Source organism: Aspergillus brunneoviolaceus, assembly GCF_003184695.1.
Source record: "Aspergillus brunneoviolaceus CBS 621.78 unplaced genomic scaffold BO95scaffold_41, whole genome shotgun sequence".
In the NCBI taxonomy this organism is placed as follows: domain Eukaryota; kingdom Fungi; phylum Ascomycota; class Eurotiomycetes; order Eurotiales; family Aspergillaceae; genus Aspergillus; species Aspergillus brunneoviolaceus.
Genome location: NW_020290771.1, coordinates 52,179 through 73,838, shown reverse-complemented (window position 1 = coordinate 73,838; position 21,660 = coordinate 52,179). Strand labels below are relative to the sequence as shown.

The 21,660-nt window shown below is 53.7% G+C and overlaps 7 protein-coding genes across 7 annotated transcripts; 2 read left to right on the top strand and 5 right to left on the bottom strand.

Annotated features, from left to right (window-relative positions):
* Nucleotides 1-1,425: 1,425 nt before the first annotated feature.
* Nucleotides 1,426-3,231, bottom strand: BO95DRAFT_329781 (putative alpha-1,3-glucanase; the record flags this gene model as incomplete). The annotated part of the gene is made up of 1 exon (XM_025581897.1): nt 1,426-3,231. A coding segment is annotated over one exon (1,806 nt), but the record flags the coding sequence as incomplete, so codon positions are not given.
* A 1,598-nt stretch (nt 3,232-4,829) lies between these two features.
* Nucleotides 4,830-9,034, top strand: BO95DRAFT_515192 (ankyrin; the record flags this gene model as incomplete). The annotated part of the gene is made up of 3 exons (XM_025591734.1): nt 4,830-4,976; nt 5,172-5,711; nt 6,570-9,034. 3 exons carry the CDS (start codon nt 4,830-4,832, stop codon nt 8,673-8,675), a joined length of 2,793 nt encoding a protein of 930 aa, XP_025441309.1. The 3' UTR covers nt 8,676-9,034.
* A 757-nt stretch (nt 9,035-9,791) lies between these two features.
* On the bottom strand, nt 9,792-10,953 carry BO95DRAFT_474186 (NAD(P)-binding protein; the record flags this gene model as incomplete). Its single annotated transcript, XM_025589785.1, has 4 exons — nt 10,843-10,953; nt 10,698-10,802; nt 10,313-10,618; nt 9,792-10,253 (listed from the first exon to the last, which is right to left on the bottom strand). Exons 1-4 carry the CDS (start codon nt 10,897-10,899, stop codon nt 9,792-9,794), a joined length of 930 nt encoding a protein of 309 aa, XP_025441308.1. The 5' UTR covers nt 10,900-10,953.
* Nucleotides 10,954-12,013: 1,060 nt separating this feature from the next.
* On the top strand, nt 12,014-14,723 carry BO95DRAFT_443739 (OPT family oligopeptide transporter). Its single transcript, XM_025586719.1, has 2 exons — nt 12,014-13,018; nt 13,077-14,723. The coding sequence occupies exons 1-2, from the start codon at nt 12,152-12,154 to the stop codon at nt 14,637-14,639; spliced, it is 2,430 nt and encodes an 809-aa protein (XP_025441307.1). The 5' UTR covers nt 12,014-12,151; the 3' UTR covers nt 14,640-14,723.
* A 134-nt stretch (nt 14,724-14,857) lies between these two features.
* On the bottom strand, nt 14,858-15,535 carry BO95DRAFT_164866 (uncharacterized protein). The gene has a single exon (XM_025580757.1). The coding sequence runs from the start codon at nt 15,418-15,420 to the stop codon at nt 15,076-15,078; it is 345 nt and encodes a 114-aa protein (XP_025441306.1). The 5' UTR covers nt 15,421-15,535; the 3' UTR covers nt 14,858-15,075.
* On the bottom strand, nt 15,536-17,830 carry BO95DRAFT_164865 (SH3 domain protein). The gene has a single exon (XM_025580756.1). The coding sequence runs from the start codon at nt 17,724-17,726 to the stop codon at nt 15,651-15,653; it is 2,076 nt and encodes a 691-aa protein (XP_025441305.1). The 5' UTR covers nt 17,727-17,830; the 3' UTR covers nt 15,536-15,650.
* Nucleotides 17,831-19,441: 1,611 nt separating this feature from the next.
* BO95DRAFT_474183 (putative cell division protein kinase (Ctk1)) lies at nt 19,442-21,440 on the bottom strand. Its single transcript, XM_025589784.1, has 5 exons — nt 21,230-21,440; nt 21,080-21,182; nt 20,194-21,024; nt 19,965-20,120; nt 19,442-19,917 (listed from the first exon to the last, which is right to left on the bottom strand). The coding sequence occupies exons 1-5, from the start codon at nt 21,283-21,285 to the stop codon at nt 19,885-19,887; spliced, it is 1,179 nt and encodes a 392-aa protein (XP_025441304.1). The 5' UTR covers nt 21,286-21,440; the 3' UTR covers nt 19,442-19,884.
* Between the last annotated feature and the right edge of the window lie 220 nt (nt 21,441-21,660).

Here is a 21,660-nt window from a genome sequence, read left to right as displayed (position 1 = left end):
GACACAATTCTCGACTGTTTTTGAGTACCACCTGGGCATATTCTCCTGGTTGGGTTGAAGTCTGTTGTTGAGTGCACTCTTCAGGAATGAGGGCCCCCCTAGCCATGTCAGCGTCAGGGGAGTAGGCAAGGCGCAGCCGCCTATAGTAGCGGACGTAATTGGATTGAATTTGGGCTTTGCTGCTCGCTTTTCGGGTGAGGGGGGCTCCATCATGGCACGGTAAGCGGTAGGCTCTGCATATCGCTTTTCCAGATTATAGTCCGTCTCATCGGTCGTCAGGGGCATTTCAGCCCAGGCACACGGGCTGCAGCCTTCGAAACGGTCCTCACCAACGGTAGCAGGCGGGGTGGTAGTGAAGGCCGGACAGGCAGCGTCGCTGGTAGAGGTCACGGTCCTGGTAGTCGCTGTGGCGTCGCACCCGACGAAGGGATAGCACGTAGATGATGTGCACGACGTTGTTGCCAGTGCCACCGCATTGGTAGTCACCGTGCAGTATTTGACGCAATTGGTCGCGGTGGTGGGCTCACATGAGGAGATCGAGCAGTCGCCGTTAGGGCAACCGGTATCCCCACAAGAGCCATCCTCACAGCCCAGGCCGCCGCACACCTCCAGAGGACAATCGCCTTTGCATCCACTGAGCCCACAGCCAGCCGATCCGCTGGACCCCGGGCACCCATAGGTCCCACAACCGCCATTGCAGCCGAACGAGCCGCATCCTTGACCAGGGCAGCCAAAGGGCCCGCAGTCGTAGGTCCCGCACCCAGCACATGAGGGCGTGGCTGCGGGTCCGTTGTCACTGCCATGAGTATAGTGCACGGTTGGTGGGGTTACGCGTGGGTAGTCGATTGAGACGGTAGGCTGCGGCTGAACGATCACTGGATGAGAGGTGCTGGGGAAGACAATGAGGGCCGGCGTGTGCGAGGTTGAAGACGACTTGCTGGAGGAAGGATTGTTGGTGTCGGAGGGATTTGAGGTCGGGTATGGGGTCACACTGGGGGGAATGGGAGCTTCCCAGGGTCCAAGAGTTATCACAGTCGCTGGGGGTGTAACGCTTTGCTCAGGAGTAAAGGTGGTAGTGTTAGGATCGTTTGCGCCAACAGTCACTGGCCACCATGGTATTGCGCTCTCCGGGAAATCGCTAATGGTAATGGTCGAGGTCACAGTAGAGGTTTGATTGTCCTCGGGATTCTTGGAGTAGAATGTCGTGGTGACAGGCGGCCAATGAATGGTTGTGGGATTGATAGGGTAGGGAGGCAAAATGAAGGTACAGGGGGGTACGCAGCTCACAGTGGGTGATGGACTTCCCCAGATAGTGGGATCGATGTAGACTATGTTGTTGCCATCATCATCATCGCTGGCCGTGTCCGACGATGATGATGACGACGAAGAAGAAGAGGACGAAGAGGAAGAGCTTGAGGCGATTTTGCAGGCGCCTTCGGGACAGTAGCCGCGCTGGCAGGCGAATTCACACAGTGGACCATAGATAGCTTCATCTTCCGGGTCAATGGCCACTCCCACGTCCGACGAGGTTGGGTTTTTGACCGTCAAAGCACCTTGGCCGGTACATGTACAGGCGTTGATAGGGCAGAAGCCGAAGGCACAGCTGAAACTGCACAGTCCCGCCAGGTTGCCGCTCCCTGTCCCTGACACGCAAGCCGGAGGATCAAAGTCAGAGACGGTGGGCACGGACAGCGGTGCCGAGACGGTGGCACAGGCTGTGTCAGGACAGAATCCGTAGTTACAGTCGAAACTGCAGAGACCACTATAACTGGCGTCCAGACCCTCGAGTGGATAGCCCTGCACACCGGTGGCATTGGGTAGCGTTTTTTGGACCCCCATATCCAAGCACGTACATGCACTGACGGGGCAGTAACCGTACATACAAGCAAACTCGCACAGGCCAGCAAAGTTGTTTGCCCCGGTGCCATTGATGCACACCTGATTGTCTAGGAGAACCGGGGTGATGGCGTTCACGCTGGTGGACGCCTTGGCCGAGCCTGTCCACACATTGTAGTTCGCGAGGCCGTCAGTGCAACTTGTGCTAATAGTCTCACCAGCCACCTGGGCAATTGTCGTTCCATCCCTGGAAATGGTAACAACCACTTCCCCAGTATGCCCACCAAATGGAGCTTGTCCATGGTACAGGCCCGTCTGAGGACCTTTCTCGTTGGGAACGTTCCGCCAGACGGCCTCCACTGACACCCCACCGATTGTCACCGCGATGTCCGCCGTATCTTCTAAGAGCGCAGAGAAGAACACCATATCCGTCAGTACTTCGGCTGGGGTGAACTCAAGCTGCAGCTCGCTGGCTGTGTTGGCAGTGGTGCCCCCGGTGCCACACGCCGAGACCGGCTGCACACGATACCACACCACTAGGGTTTCGGTGTAAACCGTGGCGATTGAGTCCTTGTAGGTGTCAGCCACGTACGGCAGGAGGTCACGCCAGGCATCATGGGGCATTCCAGCCACATAGTTGTAGGACGCTTCACCAATTTGAAACGCTGCCATGGCATTATCTCGGAGTGGGCCAATGTAGTGAGACTCGCCATAATCATTCCAACTAATAATTTCAATGAAGTCCGGCCTCAGGTACCAGGCTTCCAACCATCGGTCATGCCAGAGATGGTCACCGCGCCACAGCCAGTTCTTCTTATAGCCCGGTAGATTTGTGTAGAACCACGGAGAAACCGGCATCATGTAGGGAAGAGCCTGCCCACTCTCGTTGAGATACTGCAGGTAGGATGCATCCGTATAGGTGTCCATGTCTTGTGGTCCCCAGGGCCACGCCGCCCAGCTAAAGAGGGCGTCGACGATGCCTCCCCCGCCGGCCTCTAGGGCCTCTTTGGCTCCGAGAGAGGACCAGTCTGGGACAAAGAAACAGCCTGTTTGCTCTTTGATTGTGGTCCAGTCCTCTGCATTTGCAGGTCCCTCAAAGGTTGAGACGAAAGGCTGAGAGTTGTATAGATAGTATGACGAGTGGCTGCTGTATTGGAGGATCAGTGCAGCCACCACGGCCTTGGACCAGGGACCATTCCCTGCATAATCGAATGAGAAGAAGAGTTGAAAGGAGCCTTCTACATTAGCCGCAGCTTGAAATGCTAGCGGTAAGGCAATGTCATTGGTGGGATCCTCGTATGCCATGTTGAGTGCAAAGGCGTCGATTGATGCATCTCGGGCCAGTCTGATGTCCTCTTCCCAATCCTCTAGCGTGTAATTGGCCGTGTTTGTCACCCAGAAGCGAGTCAATCATGGCTATTCGGTGGTTGAAGTGATCATGTACCAATCAAGAAGGGGTGGGGGGGTGTGAGTGGTAAAACCTACCATGAAGTGGGCAAAGACAGCATAGGCACTCACCTGGGATGCACAGAGGCACCCCAGAATCAGGTGAATAACCCTCATTGCGAATGGCTAGACATATGGTTTAGGTCACTGTGTGAGAGGGAGCAATGAACTGCAACGAAGCTTTCTTCGGTCTTGTGGCGTTTCCTTTATACATGTGCTGTCGGCGCTGAACGACCACCTCCATCTTCTATGGCCTCCCTGCCGTTGTGTCCCCCTTTTCGATTGAAACCAAAATATCTCTACCGACCCCAGTCATCTTCCTCATTGCCTTCTTACCCCTTAGTTGTGCCTGCTCTAGTTCTGAAAAAGTCGACCATTCGGATCATCAGTCTAGTGGGCCACATGCCCAGCTAAGATGGTCGCGGGGCCCATTTCGTCCGTTGGGCCCAGAGATAAAAGCAATTGAACGAACGATATCCTTGGCAGGTACTCCATATGGTCCGAAATTACCACAGCCTCTGGAGCTATATCGAGGACGAAGTCCGGGACGAGGCCAAAAGCCCACATACTAGTCACGTCGGATATGACACAAATCCACTTCGCAAAGGGAAGCCTACTATGATGACCAGACAGAGTGACTCAAATTGCTGCAACTATTTAACACTAAATTAGTTCTGTCAGCAAGTGGATTGTTAGCATACTGGTAGGCTGCTCGCCCTGTTCCGCCTGCATTCACCGCACTAGCGAGGGTAAAGGGCTGGGATGGGATGACTTGAAGCCTGATCGGTTGAAAGAAACGGACTGGATCTGAGCAATTGAAGACAAAGTTGACTTTTATTAGAGCAGAAATCGTGCTGTATCTATGGTTGATAATCATACATGTGCGCACTATCGACATATTTCAGCAAGTTGAAACTAAGAGTTTGTGATAATAGGCGGAGGAGACATTTGCCGGACACTGACCTGCGGTTGTTCTTTTTAGGGTTAGTTGACCCACCGCAGCGAGGGATTTTTGCTGAACGAGCCTCAAAGAGGAAATATGAGATTCGAACGCCTATCCAATTTGAGTCGCTCAAATAACTTTCTAGCCTTCTGGGTAGGGTTTCCATGGGTCAAGGCTTCTTAGTAGTCACTAGACTCCTCGCTAAAGGGTCCCCATCCGACGGCAGACAAGCAATTTGGCGTCTGATATGAAACTGGTGCCTAAATCTGTTGCATTATCCAAAGAATGTACGGAGTAGAAGCCTGGATTTTCCGACAGATACTCTCGACCAAAAGTTGAGAGTTGAACTCTAACAAAAAGAACAATAAGAAATGGAAAAATAGGGAGAATATCAAAAATAGCAACCACAGCAGCAGCAGCAGCAGCAGCAGGAGAAGGAGGAATCTTGCTCTCTCAGGCAAACCAATCACTTGAGAAAGGGTAAAGCTAATTAATCATAGTCAGTTGACTTGATCTGTATCTGATCCACTGACCTAATCACAAGGGTCTCCTGAATCACCTCCGTCTCTTCCAGGAATCAGAGACCTTATCCGACTTTCCGACCATGGTTAGCGGTTCTAGTAACAGCCCTTTCCCCACCAACACCCTTCCAGGGAAACTCTGGATGGCATCTCATCAGTTACGGATGTGGCTTGATCTCCGCGTCACAAGCTTAGGATCCGAGGCACATATCTCCAAGCGAGATCGTGAGGTGAGCTAGTGGTTTGGTCGGACATCGGGCAATTGAGACATCTCACAAGCTTAGCCTGCGTCCATGCTTTACAGTCCTCGAAAGAACAGATTAATCTGAAGTTAGTGTTCAACAATCCGATGGAAATGATTCCGATTCGGCTTCGGGGCCAAACCTCAGCAGACCATCGCTTCCGTGTTGACTGGAATTTCGCAGCTCCTTAGCCTGACCCCTGAGATCACACGAAACTTATCAGAGACGAAGCCCCTGTTGACCATCCTTCTTTCTTCCCTATTGTGTCTCTTCAGCACTGGCGTGATGTTGTTCCCTCTCATCAGCACCGTCTGGCTACTTCTCTCGACCGGATTCCCCACGGTCTCTGCCGCGGCCTCCTCGTGCGACCAAAATGTGCAGAACGATACCATTGCCTTTTTCAGTAGCGCTCCCCTGACATTTGGCTATAACTTCCCGTCGATGTCTGACTGTGCTACGCGGTGCAGTCAGTGGGAGCGTTGCCAGGCGTGGCTGTTCACTGAGCCCGGCGAATGCCAGCTGTATCGCCGGCCCGCACTGGCTACCGCGAGCAATCCGACTTTTTCCTACGGCGTGTGCGGAGATACTGATCCCCTGAGCTCCACGATCAACGCAGCGGCATCCCGACTGACCTCGGTCTCGATGAATCCGTCGTCCAGCTCGCCCATGGCAAGTCTCTCGGGATCCCATGCGGCAGTTCCTTCATCACACGAGGCATCAGTAGTAAGTTCTATCTCTCTTGGGCTTGAAGCATTAGTGGTCATTGCTAATCTGATCCGATCCTAACTTCTAGACACCTGGTGCTACTATCGATGCTGAACATCTCAGAAAGCATAAGTTTTTTTTTTTTTTTTTTTTTTTTTTTTTTTTTTTTTTTTTTTTTTTTTTTTTTTTTTTTTTTTGTATGGGGGGGGGGGGGGGAGGTTGCAGGTCCATCATGGACACTCGTCCGAAGCACGGGGTCTAGTCAAGTTGTCAAGTCAGGAAAGCCCCAAAAAACAGCGACCCTAGTCAGATGGAGCTGGGATATTGGTCTTAGCAATGACATGGGGAATTCTTTCATGTATGTGCTGTACATAAGTGTTGGCCGTGTGTTGGTAAAATGCTACTGTGGTGAGAAATCCTGCTCATCAAGGGGAGAATACGTCACATTGCTTAAGCTCCAGCAAGCAGTAAATTCCCTTGTGTAGGGCAGTGATTCTCCAAATATGTAATTCAGTACACATTGGGGACTCGTGTGTTTTCTCCTATGAGCTTTCTAAGTATTCTAACCCTAACTCCTACCTGCCCTCAATCAAAACCTTGGCAGGGATGAACAAAGCACAATGTTCTTTAGTCAGCAAGCGACCGACCGACCGACCAACCAACCACGTAGTTTCTTTCGGTATTTCAATGTTAAAACTAAGGTAGTACCTATTGAATTAATCCCGTCCCGCTTCCATCCCGAGCGTCTCTAGCACCAAAGGCGTGGCGTGCTCTTCAACCTCAGCTCCACCGGGCCATTCGAACCCTTCGAAATTTGATTCAACAACAATTCTGATGGCTTCAAGTTCAATCTTACCTCTTGAGATTTTTGAGCAGATTGCGAGCTGGCTTGAATATGAGAGTGACATAAATGCTCTCGCTCGTACCCATAGGGCTTTCTACCATTTTGGGAACCCGATGCTGTACCGACACAATGTGCGCCATGGGAAAGGCTCGGCGTTAGGCTGGGGGGTCCAACATGGAATCCTGGCGACCGTGCAACGAGCTTTTGAGGCCGGCGCCTCGGCAGAAAAGTGCGGCGATGCCGAGATTGAATGGCGACCGATGGCGCTGGCGGTGGTCGAAGGCCACGAGGACATTGTGTGGTACTTGTATGAACACTGTAGGGTCAATATTCGTCGCACGTGGGGATGGATGAATCCTTGTCATGAGAGATATGGCAAATATCCCGGCAGTCTGCTGCTGCTGGCCGCCCAGAATGGTCATGAGAGCCTCGTTCGCTTCTTCGTGAATCACCTCCCGCGGCCGTACCATGTCGATCATCCAGCGGATCCGGGTGAAGGAACGCCGTTGATGGCGGCTGCCAAAGGGGGGCATCTAGCCATCGTACACCTGCTAGTCGAGGCGGGAGCGAATCTCGAGGTCCAGAATCGCAGTCAAATGACCCCGCTCATGTTAGCCGCGGCGCACGGTCATCTGCAGGTTCTACAGTTCTTGATGCAACAGGGCGCTGACCCCACCGTGACCCAACCGAACGGCTGCTCTGCCCTGTGTTGGGCAGCGGGGAGGGGGCACGTCGAGAGCGTTCGCTGCCTGCTCGAGGAGGATGTGATTACACGGTTGACTTGCCACACTTTGGGGCCGTCGGCGCGGCATCACGCGGCCATCTGTCCCCTCGGGTGGAGCGGATGGTTAAGGCACGACGAGGTAGTCGCCCTGCTTCTAAAGAAATGGGACTATGCAGCGAGGACGAGTCACCCATCCGATAAGGGTGTACTCTTATGCGTGGCTGCGGGCCTTGGATATACGTCCCTAATTCGGGACCTGCTTGAGAACCATGAGTACGATCCCAATGCTCGATTGAGTCTGATTCGAACGCGGTGGGACGAACTACCGACGGCTCTTTGCTGGGCTGCCGCCCGAGCTCGCGTCGAGGTGGTCGAGGTACTCCTCGCGCATAGTGCTGAGGTTTTGCCGGCGCAGACACGGGAGTACCGGAATCCTTTCATCCAGGCCATTGTCCACGGTTCAGATACCATGGTCTCTCTCTTTCTGCGCGCCGGGGTAAACCCAAACGACCAGGATCGAAGTCACAACTTGGATCACCTTGTAGCTCCGGCGCTGAAGCATGCCATCCCATTCGAGAGCATCTTCCGCCGCCTGCTCGTCGCCGGGGCTGACCCTACCGCTGTTGACAGCATGAAGTACTCAGTCATTGCCCATGTCCTAAGATCCGGCCGGACGGTCGTCGTCCAGATGCTTATCGATGAGGATCTGGATCTCTCGCTCCACTTGACTCGCTCCAACCTGTTGCACGAAGCCGTCCGCGGCGGCCGCGCGGTTCTCGAGCTTCTCCTCAATACCGGTAAATGGGATTCCTTGCTCTCGCCCGGCCATCTGGACCCTTCCATCTGCGAGAAAGCTCTCGGGATTGCCGCGGAGACCGCGCAGGTCGAGGCTCTGCAGTGGCTGCTGGATCGAGGGTTTTTGCCAGTCCGAGGTGCCCAGTCGCCGCCGCCCAAGGTCCATCTCCTGAGCCTTGCGGCACTCACAAAGGCGGCCGATGAGGACGCCGCGGCCACTCTGGATCTCCTTCTGCAGGCCGGTCTAGACATCGATGAGACGATCGCCTACACAACCGCGCTGCAGAGTGTGGCCCGGCATTATCACCTGTATGGCGAGTCGGAACGCTTTCGCGTGCGCTCGCGCATGCTGCTCGAGCGCGGTGCCACTCTGTTGCCGCCCCAAAGCCTCCCGCAGGCCACGCGCTACGACACCCTCTCGGGATTTAACATCCGCCTCATCGGTCAGCACCCTGAGCTTGACGTCATGATCTTTCAGGAGTTGGAGGCACGCCGTGAGCCGTGGTCGGTGGTAAAACATCTGTTCAGGTGGGCGGACCATCGTGCGCGCGAGCGCCAGAATTGGAAGCATGTCCGGGTCATCACACAGCACTCGTGGCGAGTGCGGTACCCTGTTTGAACTCGCTTCCTGTATGTGCTGGAGGCTCTGCCTCACATTGGTGGTAACAGTGAGAAAGGTACCCAGGATATGGATAACTGAATGAATGACTCACCATCACGATGGAAAGAAACGCCTGGTTGCGGGTGGACGGAGTCCCCCGCTGAACTGTGGCACACAGTTGTCATGGCAATGACGTCCATCATTGACATAATCCAGAACCCGAACATCCAAAGAGGTGACCAAGTTGGCCCAGAGGTCAATTTGCGAGATGTAATCGAGGCAATGTGGTATAATCTAAAACTAACTAGCATTCCCAGATATATTTTCTATAAGTAATTTAGAAGTATTCTAGAGTATACACAGATGATTTACGTGCTGTCCTTATAAAAGTGGTGGTACCCTCATAGGGTAAGTAAATAGGAATAACAGTAAACCAGTTTACCTATACACAAATAGGCTACTTACATTTGTCCCGTTGATAGATTAGAAAGAGGCAATATGACGATATTCCTACCAGCGCGGTGCTAAAGACGTAAACTATCGAACCATGAGAAGAAGAGGAAACAGGAAAGAAGAAACACGAGCCTACGGCTTATCTGCGGTTCTGGGATGCCATCCGCGATGGGAGGTGTGGCGATGCAGTGTGGGCGCGATATCACATCGGCGGTGATGTGGAGGATGACATCGTTGATGGCTCCAACGGTAATGCGACAGTCCTCGAGGTCCTTAAGGAGGATGCCCTGGATGTCATTTGCAACCTTGATGAAGGGGAGATCGCGGAAATGGCGGCTCAAAAGAAGAAGGAGAATCAACATGTTGATGGTTAGGGTCTGCTTGATTCTGCTCTCGCGGTGCTTTTGATGCGTTGCAGGGTTGGGTTTCGGTGGTATGATGGATGTTTGTTGCAGGATCTTATTAGAGTCGAGTCCATTCGACTCTAGGTTGATGAATTATCATTCGGAAATAGAACTATGTCACTTTATGGACTGACGTGGTGAGGGTACCTGTGCTTTTGTTCTTTCTCTATCAACAGTAGAAGGTTGGATGAATATTATAAACTTGGTAACTCCGCGTTCAAATGGCCAGCACGCCTACGGAGTAGCTCCCTCCCTCCCTCGCCGCCGCCCCCCGTCCTCAGACATACGGAGCCCACTGCTTCTCGCACCACTCCCAAAGCTTCGCTCCATACCCCAATCCCCCTTCCTCCGTTAAGGCACCCGCCTTGATCAGATCCTGCCGCCCCGTGGCCGAGTCCGGTCGAACGCGTCCCCATGGGATGATATACGCCCCGCTGTTCTCGAGCGTGACCTCAGGCGACAGCCCCGCAAACAGCTCCGTATACGCCCCGTAGATAGACTCCGAGAGCATGAGCCGGTTGATGATGAACATGACGAGGGCCGGGGTCCCGTTGAACGATGCCGTCTTCAGGTAGCCCGGGTTCAAGCACACACTGACAATCCCATCCTTCTTGTACCGCCGCGCGAACTCCCGGCTGAGGAACCAGGTGCCCGCTTTCGACACCCCGTAGTTCTGCGCTAGCTTGTTGGTCCCCTGGTCGATGACCGCCCAGTCGATGCCGTTGGGCGGCGAGCCCACCTCCGCCAGCGCACTCGACGTCCAGATCACGCGCGTTGGCCCTTGTCGGGGGAGGCGACCGCAGCGGCGGCGCGGAGTTGCGGGAGAAGCAAGTGGGTGAAGAGCAGGGTCGCGATGCAGTGGCGGCTGATGAACAGCTCGAAGTCCTGCGCGGTGCGTTCGCCGAGAGGGACCGTGTTGGCGCCCGTGCCGGCGTTGTTCCACAGCACATCCAGCTTGGACTCCTGCTCCGCGAAGCTAGCGGCCGCGGCTGTCACGGTCTTTGGATCGTTGAGGTCCAGATGCAGGAACTTGAATTTGCCGCTGGTGGTTGGGGTGTTGGATGACGGGCTTGTGATGGCTTGAATGGCGGCCTCGACTTTGGCCTGTGCACGGCAGTTGATGAGAGAGACAATCAGAGTTTGTTTTGTAGGTATGCAACGGGATAGCTTTGCGCATGCTCACTTTGGAACGAGAGGCTATGTAGATTGTAGCGCCACCGGCATAGAGGATCTTGACCAGCTCCAGACCGATCCCCACATTGCCACCGGTCACGATATACACCCGGCCCTGTAACGAGCCGGCGGGGACATCGGCTTCGGTGAAAAACGGGCTTTGGGGGGTAAATCTGGGTCAATGCGGCCCGTAGGCCGGTAAAAGGTGCCATCGCTGAGTACTTTCTACACTATATGTGGCTAGGGGTTGAATCTCTAGATCAAGTGTTTGGTCTAATGTGGAGGAAGAAACTGGGGAAAGCCAGCTAGGGCTAGGTGATAGCTCCCCCATTTTGGGGAGCTCGAGCTTCAGATGGATTTGTAAGTCAGGCGAGACGATTTCTAAGCGCTAGGCAGAAAGACACGCATGCAATCTGTCTGAGTCGGTTGCGTAGACTTATCTCCGGTTGCTTGGCTGGGTGTGGTGTGATGAGATGCGGGGATAAGCTCCCCACTGTTGGTTTAAACCCGGGGCAGGTGTGAGATGTGCCATGGAAAGGATCTTGCACCACTATGTTTTAACTTAGAGCTCTGGGGTTGTTGATGGGTATAAATAAACCGAGTAAGGGCTTCGTTTGCTTGTTTGCATACGATCAGAAAGAATGGTGAGGTGAAAGCTATGTCAAAGAACTGTTAAAGTGCTGACTGTACGGTCAGTATCTTGTGGCTTGGTACAGTACTACAGGGTACTTACTGCTGTGCACAGGACAAGCTAACAGAGACAGATATTAGGGTTGGTCTAAGGCTTAGTTATGGTGGCCTTTCTAGCTGGCGCCACCCTGCTACCTCGATGACAGGTATTGCTAGATGGGTAGGAGGACATATTCGATTAGTTCTAGGTCGTCTTTAGTGTTCAACTTTGTTGTATGCTAGCTCGCTCTTAACCAGAATCCCTTTCCTCCTCCTGAGCCATATGGTCTGGGTGGGGATCTACCGGCTCTGTTTCAGCCCTATTGCCAAGTTCCCCGGTCCTCAGCTGGCCGCCCTGATGGCGCTTGATGGGGGTACTTCGTTCTGATCCCTAAGAGAGCGGGCAAGCATTTCCAGATCAAGAGCACACACGCGCAGTAAGGGCAGATTGTGCGTATTAAGTCCGGGATTTGTAGTGAAGCAGTTAGTCGCTTCAGTTGCTTTCCCAAAGGAGAGAAGAAGAGCCTAGTTATCTTACCTTATCGTGGCTTAGTCATATCGCGTCATTGCAAGTGGCGGTCTGTGCTTCTTTACCCCGATTATCAATCCAATCCTCGCGCCTTATCTCCTCCTTCCCTTCCATCCATCCCATCATCCATTTTTTTTCCTCGTTCGCAACATGGCCAGCGGCTTCTCTCCTGTTTAACGGTCATGGAAGAAGGTTGAATACAGCGTGTTGGACTTGGGAATGAACTTTGGGCGTGCTTGCACCGCATGAACTACCAAACCATCAACATGGCGGGCGATGCCTCCCCCAATGCCTCCGGCCCATATCGCCAGGCCCCAGAGGTCTCGTCGATCCCATCCACGAATGCCGATGGTGATCCCAGCAGATTTGGGGCTGATAGCTCGAATCCCAAACTTCACCGACAACAGTCGTCTGAGATTTTCGCGGAGAGCTTCACAATCCGCTCCTTGCTGGTCGGGATCCTCATTGGCGTCTTGATCACATTCTCGAACACCTACTTCGGCCTGCAGACGGGATGGATCAGTACAATGGCCATGCCCTCGGCCCTGATCGGCTTCTCGGTCTTCAAAGTCTTCTCGAAATACCTGTCCTACCCGTTCACCCCCATCGAAAATGTCCTCATACAAACGGTTGCGGGCGCGGTCGGTACCATGCCACTCGGGTGCGGCTTTGTGGGTGTGGTTCCTGCGTTGGAATTCCTGATCAAGGACGGACCAGATGGTCCATCGGGGGACGGTGGTACAGGAGAGGGGGGTCCGCTCAAGCTTGGTTTCGGAAAACTGGTGCTCTGGAGTCTCGGGGTCTGCCTGTTTGGCGTTGTCTTCGCCGTCCCCTTGAGGAAAGAAGTCATCGTGCGGGAGAAGTTGAAGTTCCCCAGCGGTACAGCATCGGCACTGATGCTTAAGGTGCTGCACGGTGGCGGCTGGCGCAGTGAGAAAACAGAGGCCCAAGCTAGTGAAGCGGGTGAGGCACAAAGGTTCCGAGAGGAATCCGAGGCGCCTTTGTTGGCGCAACAATCGGAGAATGACGACATTCTCGCAAAAGATGACCCGGCCGATCTAGCAAGAGATAGGGAAGATTGGAGAGCGAAGATGCGTCTCTTGGTGGGTGCGTTTGTCGTGTCCGGCGTATATGTAAGGGTTTAGCCTTCCGTGTGCGATTCGATCTTCCAGCTGACACAGTTATCCCCAGACTTTGTTTTCATACTTTGTTCCTCAAGTCCGCGACATTCCTATTCTTGGTCTCTACCTCGCACGGAACTGGCTGTGGACCCTCAACCCATCGCCCGCCTACGTTGGCCAGGGCATCATTATGGGTCCTTCCACCTGCATGCACATGCTCTTCGGGGCTGTCTTGGGCTGGGGTATACTGTCGCCGCTTGCGAAAGCTCGTGGCTGGGCTCCCGGCCCTGTGGACAGCTGGGAAGACGGAAGCAAGGCGTGGATTGTGTGGATATCGTTGGCTATCATGCTTGCAGATTCCATCGTCAGTCTCGGCTGGCTGGTGGTTCGGCCACTCTTGTCGTACGCTCCCCAAGTGAAAGACAAAGTGCTTTCCAGTCGTGTCGCACGTTGCCTATTTCTTGAAGCAGCAACATCCCGCTCGCATCAGCATTCGTATGTCAGTTATTCTGCCCTAAGCCCTATCACCGAAGAATCATCCTACCAAAGCCGTCTCTTTCCGCCCCTCGAGAGTCGCCCGAAAACCAGCGACGACAACGAAGAAGATGCGCCGCCCTCGCAGCTTATCTCCACCCGCACGGTACTTATATTACTACCGTTGACGTTGATCCTGAACGTGGTTTGCATGCACATCGTGTTCGGCGACTTGATGTCGCCCCTCCTATCAAGTCTTGCCACACTACTGGCAGTCCTTCTTTCCATCATGGGTGTTCGCGCTCTGGGCGAGACCGATCTGAACCCGGTCTCCGGCATCAGCAAGCTGACCCAGCTCATCTTCTCGCTCGCGACCCCGGCCTCGCACTTCTCCCGCCGCACCGCCCTCGTCACCAATCTCCTCGCCGGCGCCGTCTCCGAGTCCGGCGCCCTGCAGGCCGGAGACATGATGCAGGACCTCAAGACCGGCCACCTCCTGGGCGCCAGCCCCAAGGCGCAGTTCTACGGCCAGATGATCGGCAGCCTGATCGGTGCGGTGCTCTCCACCGCGGTCTACAAGATGTACGTGAGCGTCTACGAGGTCCCCGGCCCCATGTTCCAGACGCCGACCGCCTACGTCTGGATCTTCACGGCCCGCCTGGTCACCGGCCAGGGCCTCCCGCCGATGGCCTGGCAGGCCTCTCTGGTCGCCGGCGTCGTCTTTGTCGCCGTGACCATCCTGCGCATCGTCGCCGCCTCCCCCGTCGCCAACGCCGGCCAACGCGGCGTCACCACGCCCTGGCGCGACTGGATCCCCGGCGGCATCGCCGTCGCCGTCGGCATCTTCAATGTCCCCTCCTTCACCCTGGCGCGCGCCATCGGAGGCCTGATCGCCTGGTGGTGGGCCCGTCGCCACGCTGCTGCTGCTGCTGCTGCTGTCAGCCACCCTGACGCGGATCACTCGACCGCCCCGGATGCTGCGGATGGAGGACCCCCCGGCGTGCCAGGAACAAGATCTGCTGAACAAGCCAGCAAGGACGCGGATGCGGACGCGGCGTCCTCGACCGTCGTCGTTCTGGCATCCGGCCTGATCCTCGGGGAAGGTATCATCAGCATTGTGAACCTCCTGCTCGCGAGCGGCAAGGTGCCTCATCTTTAAAATTAGATTATAAATCGGAGAACTATAGACAAGCCGAGCCCCGCCGGGCTCGGTTTTCTCTGGTACATACTACTACCTATAGACAAGAGGATTTTCCTACTTTGACCGTGAAGAGTTCTTCTTGGAACGAGAGAAATGGCAATTCTCAGACTTGATCTTTTCTAAGCTAGATTCAGCATCAGCTGCAACTCCGCTCCGGGTTGAACTGTACTTGTACACATCCACATCAAACATTACATACATGTCAACACACACTAAACATTCACTTACAGGAGGACAATTTCTTCGGGAAAAAAAAGTAGTGTGATTAGATTGTACCTTTTCCTCCATATTTTGCTCGTCGTGGTGCCTCTACCCCCGTTTTGTCTCATGCAGCACGCACGGCAATAAACTCGAAAGGAAGACCATTATTCGTGCAGAGCAGCAGACATCAAACTTAAGGCCAGAATAGCGGGAAGTTAGATAAATTCGTCTCGATATACTTGTGAGAGTCAAAGATAGAAAAGACTGTACGGGTTGAGAGAGGCTGAATCGAGAAGCAAGTGGTATATTGGAATAGCATAGCGAGAAAAAAAGTAGAAAAGATTAGAACCGAGAAGCGTTGGACAGCCCGGGTTTGAATCCAAAATGGTATCCAGACATATCGTATCACGCATTTCACACATCGAATCACTCCAGATTCCCATGTCCTTTCTCGAAAAGAAAAAAAGAGTACGCAGTAGTCTTTGTGAGTGTGGACGGCAACCGGGGGGGTGGGGTGGGTATCTTGTATCATCTCCATAGAAGCGTACCTGGGGAAGAAATCATGATGACATATCTGTTCAGGAGAAAGGTAAAAAAAAATGGGGGTTCAAGAATAGAAAATAAGTGACAAGGTGAAAAGGTAAAGGGGATGTGTACTGCAGCTGAAGCTATGTCCAGGCTTCCAGCATAGTGGCGTGTATTATGCGCGTATCGCAGAAGTCAACCAAGCTGTGACTCCGTTTGTTCAGGCCGAGTTGAGCAAGGCAATCACCACTCGCGGTTGCCAGTCTCCGAGATCGGGCTTTCGACAACGGTCGGTGTGGCCCTGGGAATGGTGGACACTGGTGGCATCATCGGACCTCCTAAGGGACTCGGACCCGGAAACCCGCCTTGGCGAGGGTTGGGCCCCATAGCAGCACCCGTACTGTTGCTTCGTGACCGCTGGCTTGCCGGCATGGAAGGCTTCTGCATCCCTGGAAGACCGTAAGGTCCAGGGCTCATTGATCTGGGTGCCATCGGTCTAGGGCCTGGCCCCGGCGAGAATGATCTGGGAGCAGGTGGTCCCTGAGCAGGGGACATGGGACGCTGGTTGGGGAGACGCAGTGGCATAGGACCGGGACCGGCGTAGCTGGGCTGGCCAGGCGACATCGGACGAGCAGGCGACTGTGGCCGAGGCACCGGAGGATTGAAGTTGGACGATGGCGTGGTGGGCCTAGGGGGCATAGGACGATTGGGCGCTGCCATCGGCGGGCCACGAGCTCCAGGACCTGGAGGGGGTCTGGGCTTCAGAGGCCGCGAAGATAGACATGATCGAGGGACAACACCCTGTTGTGGTCGATCAAGTCTAGTGCATAGAGCCCACCCGTCGTCATATTCGTGCAAAAGTCTGACAAGCTGACCGAAATGAAGTTCCAACTCATCCTCCATTGAAGGGTTGAAGTCCATTTGCACGCGATGCACGTTTCCTGGTGGAGGAGGAGCAGGCCCGGAAGGCGGAGGGCGTGGTCCAGGGGCGGCGACAGGAACAGTGACGGGTGTGCTTGGAGTAGCAGCGGTGGGAGTACCATCTAGGACGGCCTCTTGGGAAATAGCTTGGGGACCTGTTTCGGAGTCTTCAAGAGACACGGGCAGTTGCTCTTCTTGTGTTTTCGACGTAGAAGTAGCTACAGCTGCAACGCCAACGACAGCAGCTGCGGCCGCAACACCAGTAACGATGGCGTCTTCAGCAACCGGTTCCGACTCAGCGGCACTCACAACTGGTGAAATCTGCTCGGTCTCCGCAGTAGCAGCTGTCTCTTCTGGAGTAGAAGCGGCCTCCTCGGTAGCTTGTGGGACAGGTGCAGATGCAATGCTAAGTGCAGTGCTCGAGGCGAGAGGAGATGGGGCTTCCGCACCATTGCTGAAGGGGTTGACAGGGTCGCCAAATGGATCTGAACCATGAGAGCTGGACTTTGGTGTTTGGGGCGGCGAAGGATGATCCGTGAGAGAGCGACTGACAACAGCAGATTCAGCAACGGGTGCGAGACTGCCACCCACAGAGAGTCCAGCCGCACCACTGTTCGACGCGAAATCCGATGCGAAGGGTGCAAATTGAGTCACAGGGCGAATGTTGAGCTGGGGCGGACTGGGCGAGGTCACAGATTCCGGCTTCGGAGGGGGAGGGGGTGCGATATCATCCTGGCGCACGTACTTCTCATTCTCACGTTCGACTTCCTGAATGTGCTGACCTTGCTTTTTCTTGCGGAGCCAGAGGAGGATGAAAACTGCAATCGCACCGACTGCTACTATCACACCGATAGCGATTCCTGCCTTCGCACCACCAGTAAGGCCTTGCGAAGCAGGCATAGCCGTGGGAGAGGCCGATGCTGCGGGAACACTTGTGGACGATGCAGTGACAGCAGCATCCTCTAATCCAGTAATAGCCGAAGTCGAGGAAGAGGAGCTGGTTTGAAATGTAGTTTGGGCCGTCGATGTGTGAACCTGTTCAGTAATCGCTGTCTCCGATGCGTGAGTCGTCTGCTCTGCCTTCTGTGTGGTGGTGGATTGGCGATCAGAGTCCTTCGTGGCGGTTGCTGTGGCTTCGACCTTCGTCTTCTCGCTTGTCTGGATCGTGGTTGTTTCCTCCTTCGAAGAGGACCGAGTCTGCTGAATCGGGGCACCTAGACCGGCGGTTGCCTTGTCGCTTTTGTCCGAGGAAGTTTGTGACATGGTCACATACCCTCCAATAGGCCCATCGAAGTCTGCAGATAGAGTGACATAGACCACGGTGACATCGTTGTCGGGGTTTCGCGCGTGGAGATTGGCGACATGGTCACGATGCGCATGCGCATGCGCATGCACCATGATGGAAGGTGTTGTTATGCTGTGGCTTGGGTGTGTGTAGTGTTGTGATGATAATGATTGTTGCGACTTGCTGGAAATATCGTCCTATGCAAAGATGGCGGGGTTTGATCAATGTCAAACTAAGAGAAAAGAGTGAAAGGGTACTAGCCCGAAAACAGGTGCCAGACCAAAAAGAATCGCGAATTGCTTCTTCAGTTCGTCAGCCAGATCACTCCAATCCAGCCACGGAATGCAGAGAAGGAAGACAAAGCGCGTTCAGGAATGTGTGGATTGGAAGGAATGGAAGGCTGAGAAACAGCCGATGTACAGTATACTCGGGAGCGGGGCTGGGCCACACCCGGTCAAAATGGACAAAACGAAGGACAGACAGCTTCCAGGCCGCAGAGTGTACAGGGGGGAAGGTGAAAAGAAGAAGAAAGGAGAGACTAAAGAAGATGATTGAAGGTATGAAAACAGAAGAAGAGGAAAGAGAGAAAAGAGTCCGAGGACATTGGCAACCACGGGTTTGAGGGAGATACGAGGCTAATCTAATTACAATCAGCGCAGACGAGCGGCGGGACAAACCAAAAGAACCGAAATGAAGGCCAAAGTATAAATTGAGTGGGGGATGGCCCAATCAGCCCGTGTATCACCCAGTACTGCTTAACTTTCAACTAACCTTTCATGGTGCAATTTGATGCGGGATCCCCGCTGCACTCAGGCACATCTGGTGTCTCATTGGTAAGAGCAGATTACCGTCCCTGGTTTCGTGACGGTAATCTCTTCCTTTACCCCCCCCCCCCCCCTCTGCCCCCCGGCACGAGCATTGAGGCCGCCCCTTCACCCGCCATGACCACCGTCTTTTTTGATTAATCTTATTTATTATCATATCGAAGTGAAAAGTACTCATCATTGCACTTAGCCAGGTACATTGTATCAAAGCACCAGTCATCATTTCTGTATTAAACTATGATGCATGATACTAGAGAACTAACTCTGAACTGTGGTTCTAATATGTTGCCAATTGATCTCATCTTCGGGAGTCCATGATTCAAACCTACCAATGTGCTACTCTCCCCTTCTCCCCTGTTATGCTCGCCCCACTCGACGACTAACGCAGTGCATGAACGGAAACCGCTGTGCTACGGTCGACCAACCCCTCAGGTTTCTGACTTCTACGGGAGTGATACACATTCAGAAATATCTCGGAGATTAAACTAGATACCATGGTAAGATGACGAGAAAAGAGTTTTCATGCATGCAAGAGATGACTCAGCCACGCAGTGTTCAGGACTAGTCTAGCAGCACCAATTCTTGAGATGTTGAGCCGAGTCACTCCGTTCTCCGGGTCCTCCGTACTCCGTACTACTACTCGTAGCGACCTCCACTCACCCTTCCAGCATTGGGTAGTTCTGCGGCTGTGGGATCCGACTGATTCCACCAAACGGCTACAGTGCAGGGCAAGGGCCAACGGACATTGGTCGTTCGTGGTCTTGGCAACCTCATCAAGAGTTATGCATTTGCAGTTTGCATGCATGGAACCATCCGCACGGAGGGAAATTTGGGAAAGTAGGAAAGACAAAAATCAAAAAACAAACAAATCCCACGCACAGCAAACCTTCCTCTCCTACGGTCCTACTTTACGCTTGCAGAGCGGATTATGATAATTGTTAAGTAAGCCAAAGCAGCGATCCTTGCCGATCAGCCTTGTACCTCCTTTGTGATTGCAAGCTGTTCTCTCGAAAAGTGAACCTCCCGTGCCGTGGGAAGACGCCAGTTCATCGCCAAATCAGCCCATAAAGTCCCCCTTTGCAGTTTAGTCATGATACTACCACTATCTTTTAACGGATCAGCAGGAGGCATCGGGAGCCTGAGGCTGCCCTGAAACTGACTACGTAGAAACCGGGGCTGCCTGTAGGTTGCGCCAGCCAATGAGTGCCTGGCATCGTTCTCAGAGACACAGGCCTGTGCCACAGTTTTGCTAACTTGCCGGATTGCATCCATTGCAGATGAATTGCCGAGGTGGGCCAGGATCCTGCTACTCTACAATCATCGATCACATGACGATCGACAATCCTGAGAACTGGCTAACAGGCAGAGGTCGACTAAGCAACATATACCTACATCTTGCGGACCAAGGTCAAGTGTGCAGGGGATGTTCGACAAAATAGACAACAACTCAGGCAGTTAAGAAGTAGGGGTGGTTTAGCGCCTATGCTGGTTAATAACAGACAGACACTGATGTCCTGGAAGACGTACCTCTTCAGCAGAGAGTCGCTCGCAGCTTTCATATCGGACAAGTTTGCTGACCAAGTCACGCCCCTTGGACGAGGCTCCTTTGAGGATTTCGTCCCACTGTTTGGCGGGTAATTTCTTGAACTCTATCTTTCCCCAGTCAGGAAGAGACTTTGTCTCCTATTGTCGACGTCAGCTCGTTATGATGTGAAAGGTGGAGTGAAAGATGGAAGAGGATGGGTTGAAGACATACCGGCCAAGTGCTCTCGTCCGGAGTGCCCAATGTAAGGAAGATTGACTGAATAAGGGAAAGATCACTACCAACTGGTCCCGAGTCGAACAGTTGACGATGTCCCACGGACAAGGCCTCGGCCACGACACAGCCAGCCGCCCAAAGATCAAGGCTATTTCCGTAGCCCTTGAAGCCGAAAAGGATCTCCGGTGACCGGTAACAGGTGGTTCCTACATCTGTGATCTTCTCATCGGCTGGTTCCGAGTCCCTAGTTCCCTCCTTCCAAGCGATGCCAAAATCTGCCAGGTAAGCGGGCCCATCGGGAGAGTCCATGAGGATGTTGGATGGTTTGATGTCCCGATGTATGATCCCCAGTGAATGTATATGTGCTAAGGCACGAAACATGTCTTTCAAGTGAGATCTTGTCTGTGTCGCCGTCAATGCGCCCCGGCGGAGCAGTTGCTCGAAATCATGCTTCATGAAGGGGAAGACCAAAGCCAGGCGTCCTCCGTCTAGCTTGAGTGTGTCGAGCAATGGAATCACATGGGTATGGGCTGCATCACGCAGCAGCTGAATCTCACGTGTGGCGTGGTGTGGAGGCGCCAGCATGTGTGGAATGAGTACTTTGAGCGCGACGACAGTGTTGTCCGCTCGCCGCGATTTGTAGACAGTCGAGTGAAGACCATCAAAATGATGGAAGCACGACTGGTATGGACCAATCACCTCGCCATGACCTGGATCAGACTTGTCTGGCTCCTCTTGAAGCTGATCTTGACAGTCATCAATAAGGGCTACCGAGTCGATGGCCTCTGCTGCGTCAATCGCCTGTTGGCAAAGCCTTTCATATTCTTCCTACGCACTCAACAATGAGAAACGGAAGCAATGACCATAGCAGGAGAGAACTGACACGCGATGAAGCTTGATCATAAGCTTCGTTTTCACATTTCCTCGCCTGGGATTGGGCCTCTGTGAATGCAGCGGAGGATGAAGCTCGCTGGAAGGCAGTGGTACTATATTGAATAAGTACGAGTCTGGGAAAGAGCAGTTGAAGGCATACAGTGATTGAATAGCCGTCAATCTTTCGGAGAAGCCTAGATCTCTCTTCCACTCCATTGCTGTCTGAACCACCGTCTCCGAAGATTGAGGGAACTAGAAACAGAAGTGCTAGTAAGAAATAGACTTGTATGCGAATGAAGCGGAGCTCGTCCCTAATGAGTTTCCAATACAAAACACAGAAAGTGTTGAAAAGGATTGTTCCAGACCGAATCTTCGGCTGAGAGTCGACGGTAAGAGCCGTACGGTAACTATCGAGCGTTCAAGCGTTCAGGCGGTCGCGGGGAACATGTGACAGCTACACTTGGTCCGAAGTGGTTTAGTGTGTTGCCTGTTGCGGACTCGGCCAGTTCGGCTCCTCCGCCTGGCCTTTCGTCGGGCGTTGCAGTCCGTCCGTCATCGTCATCACCATCCATCCTCGTTTCCCCCCCCCCC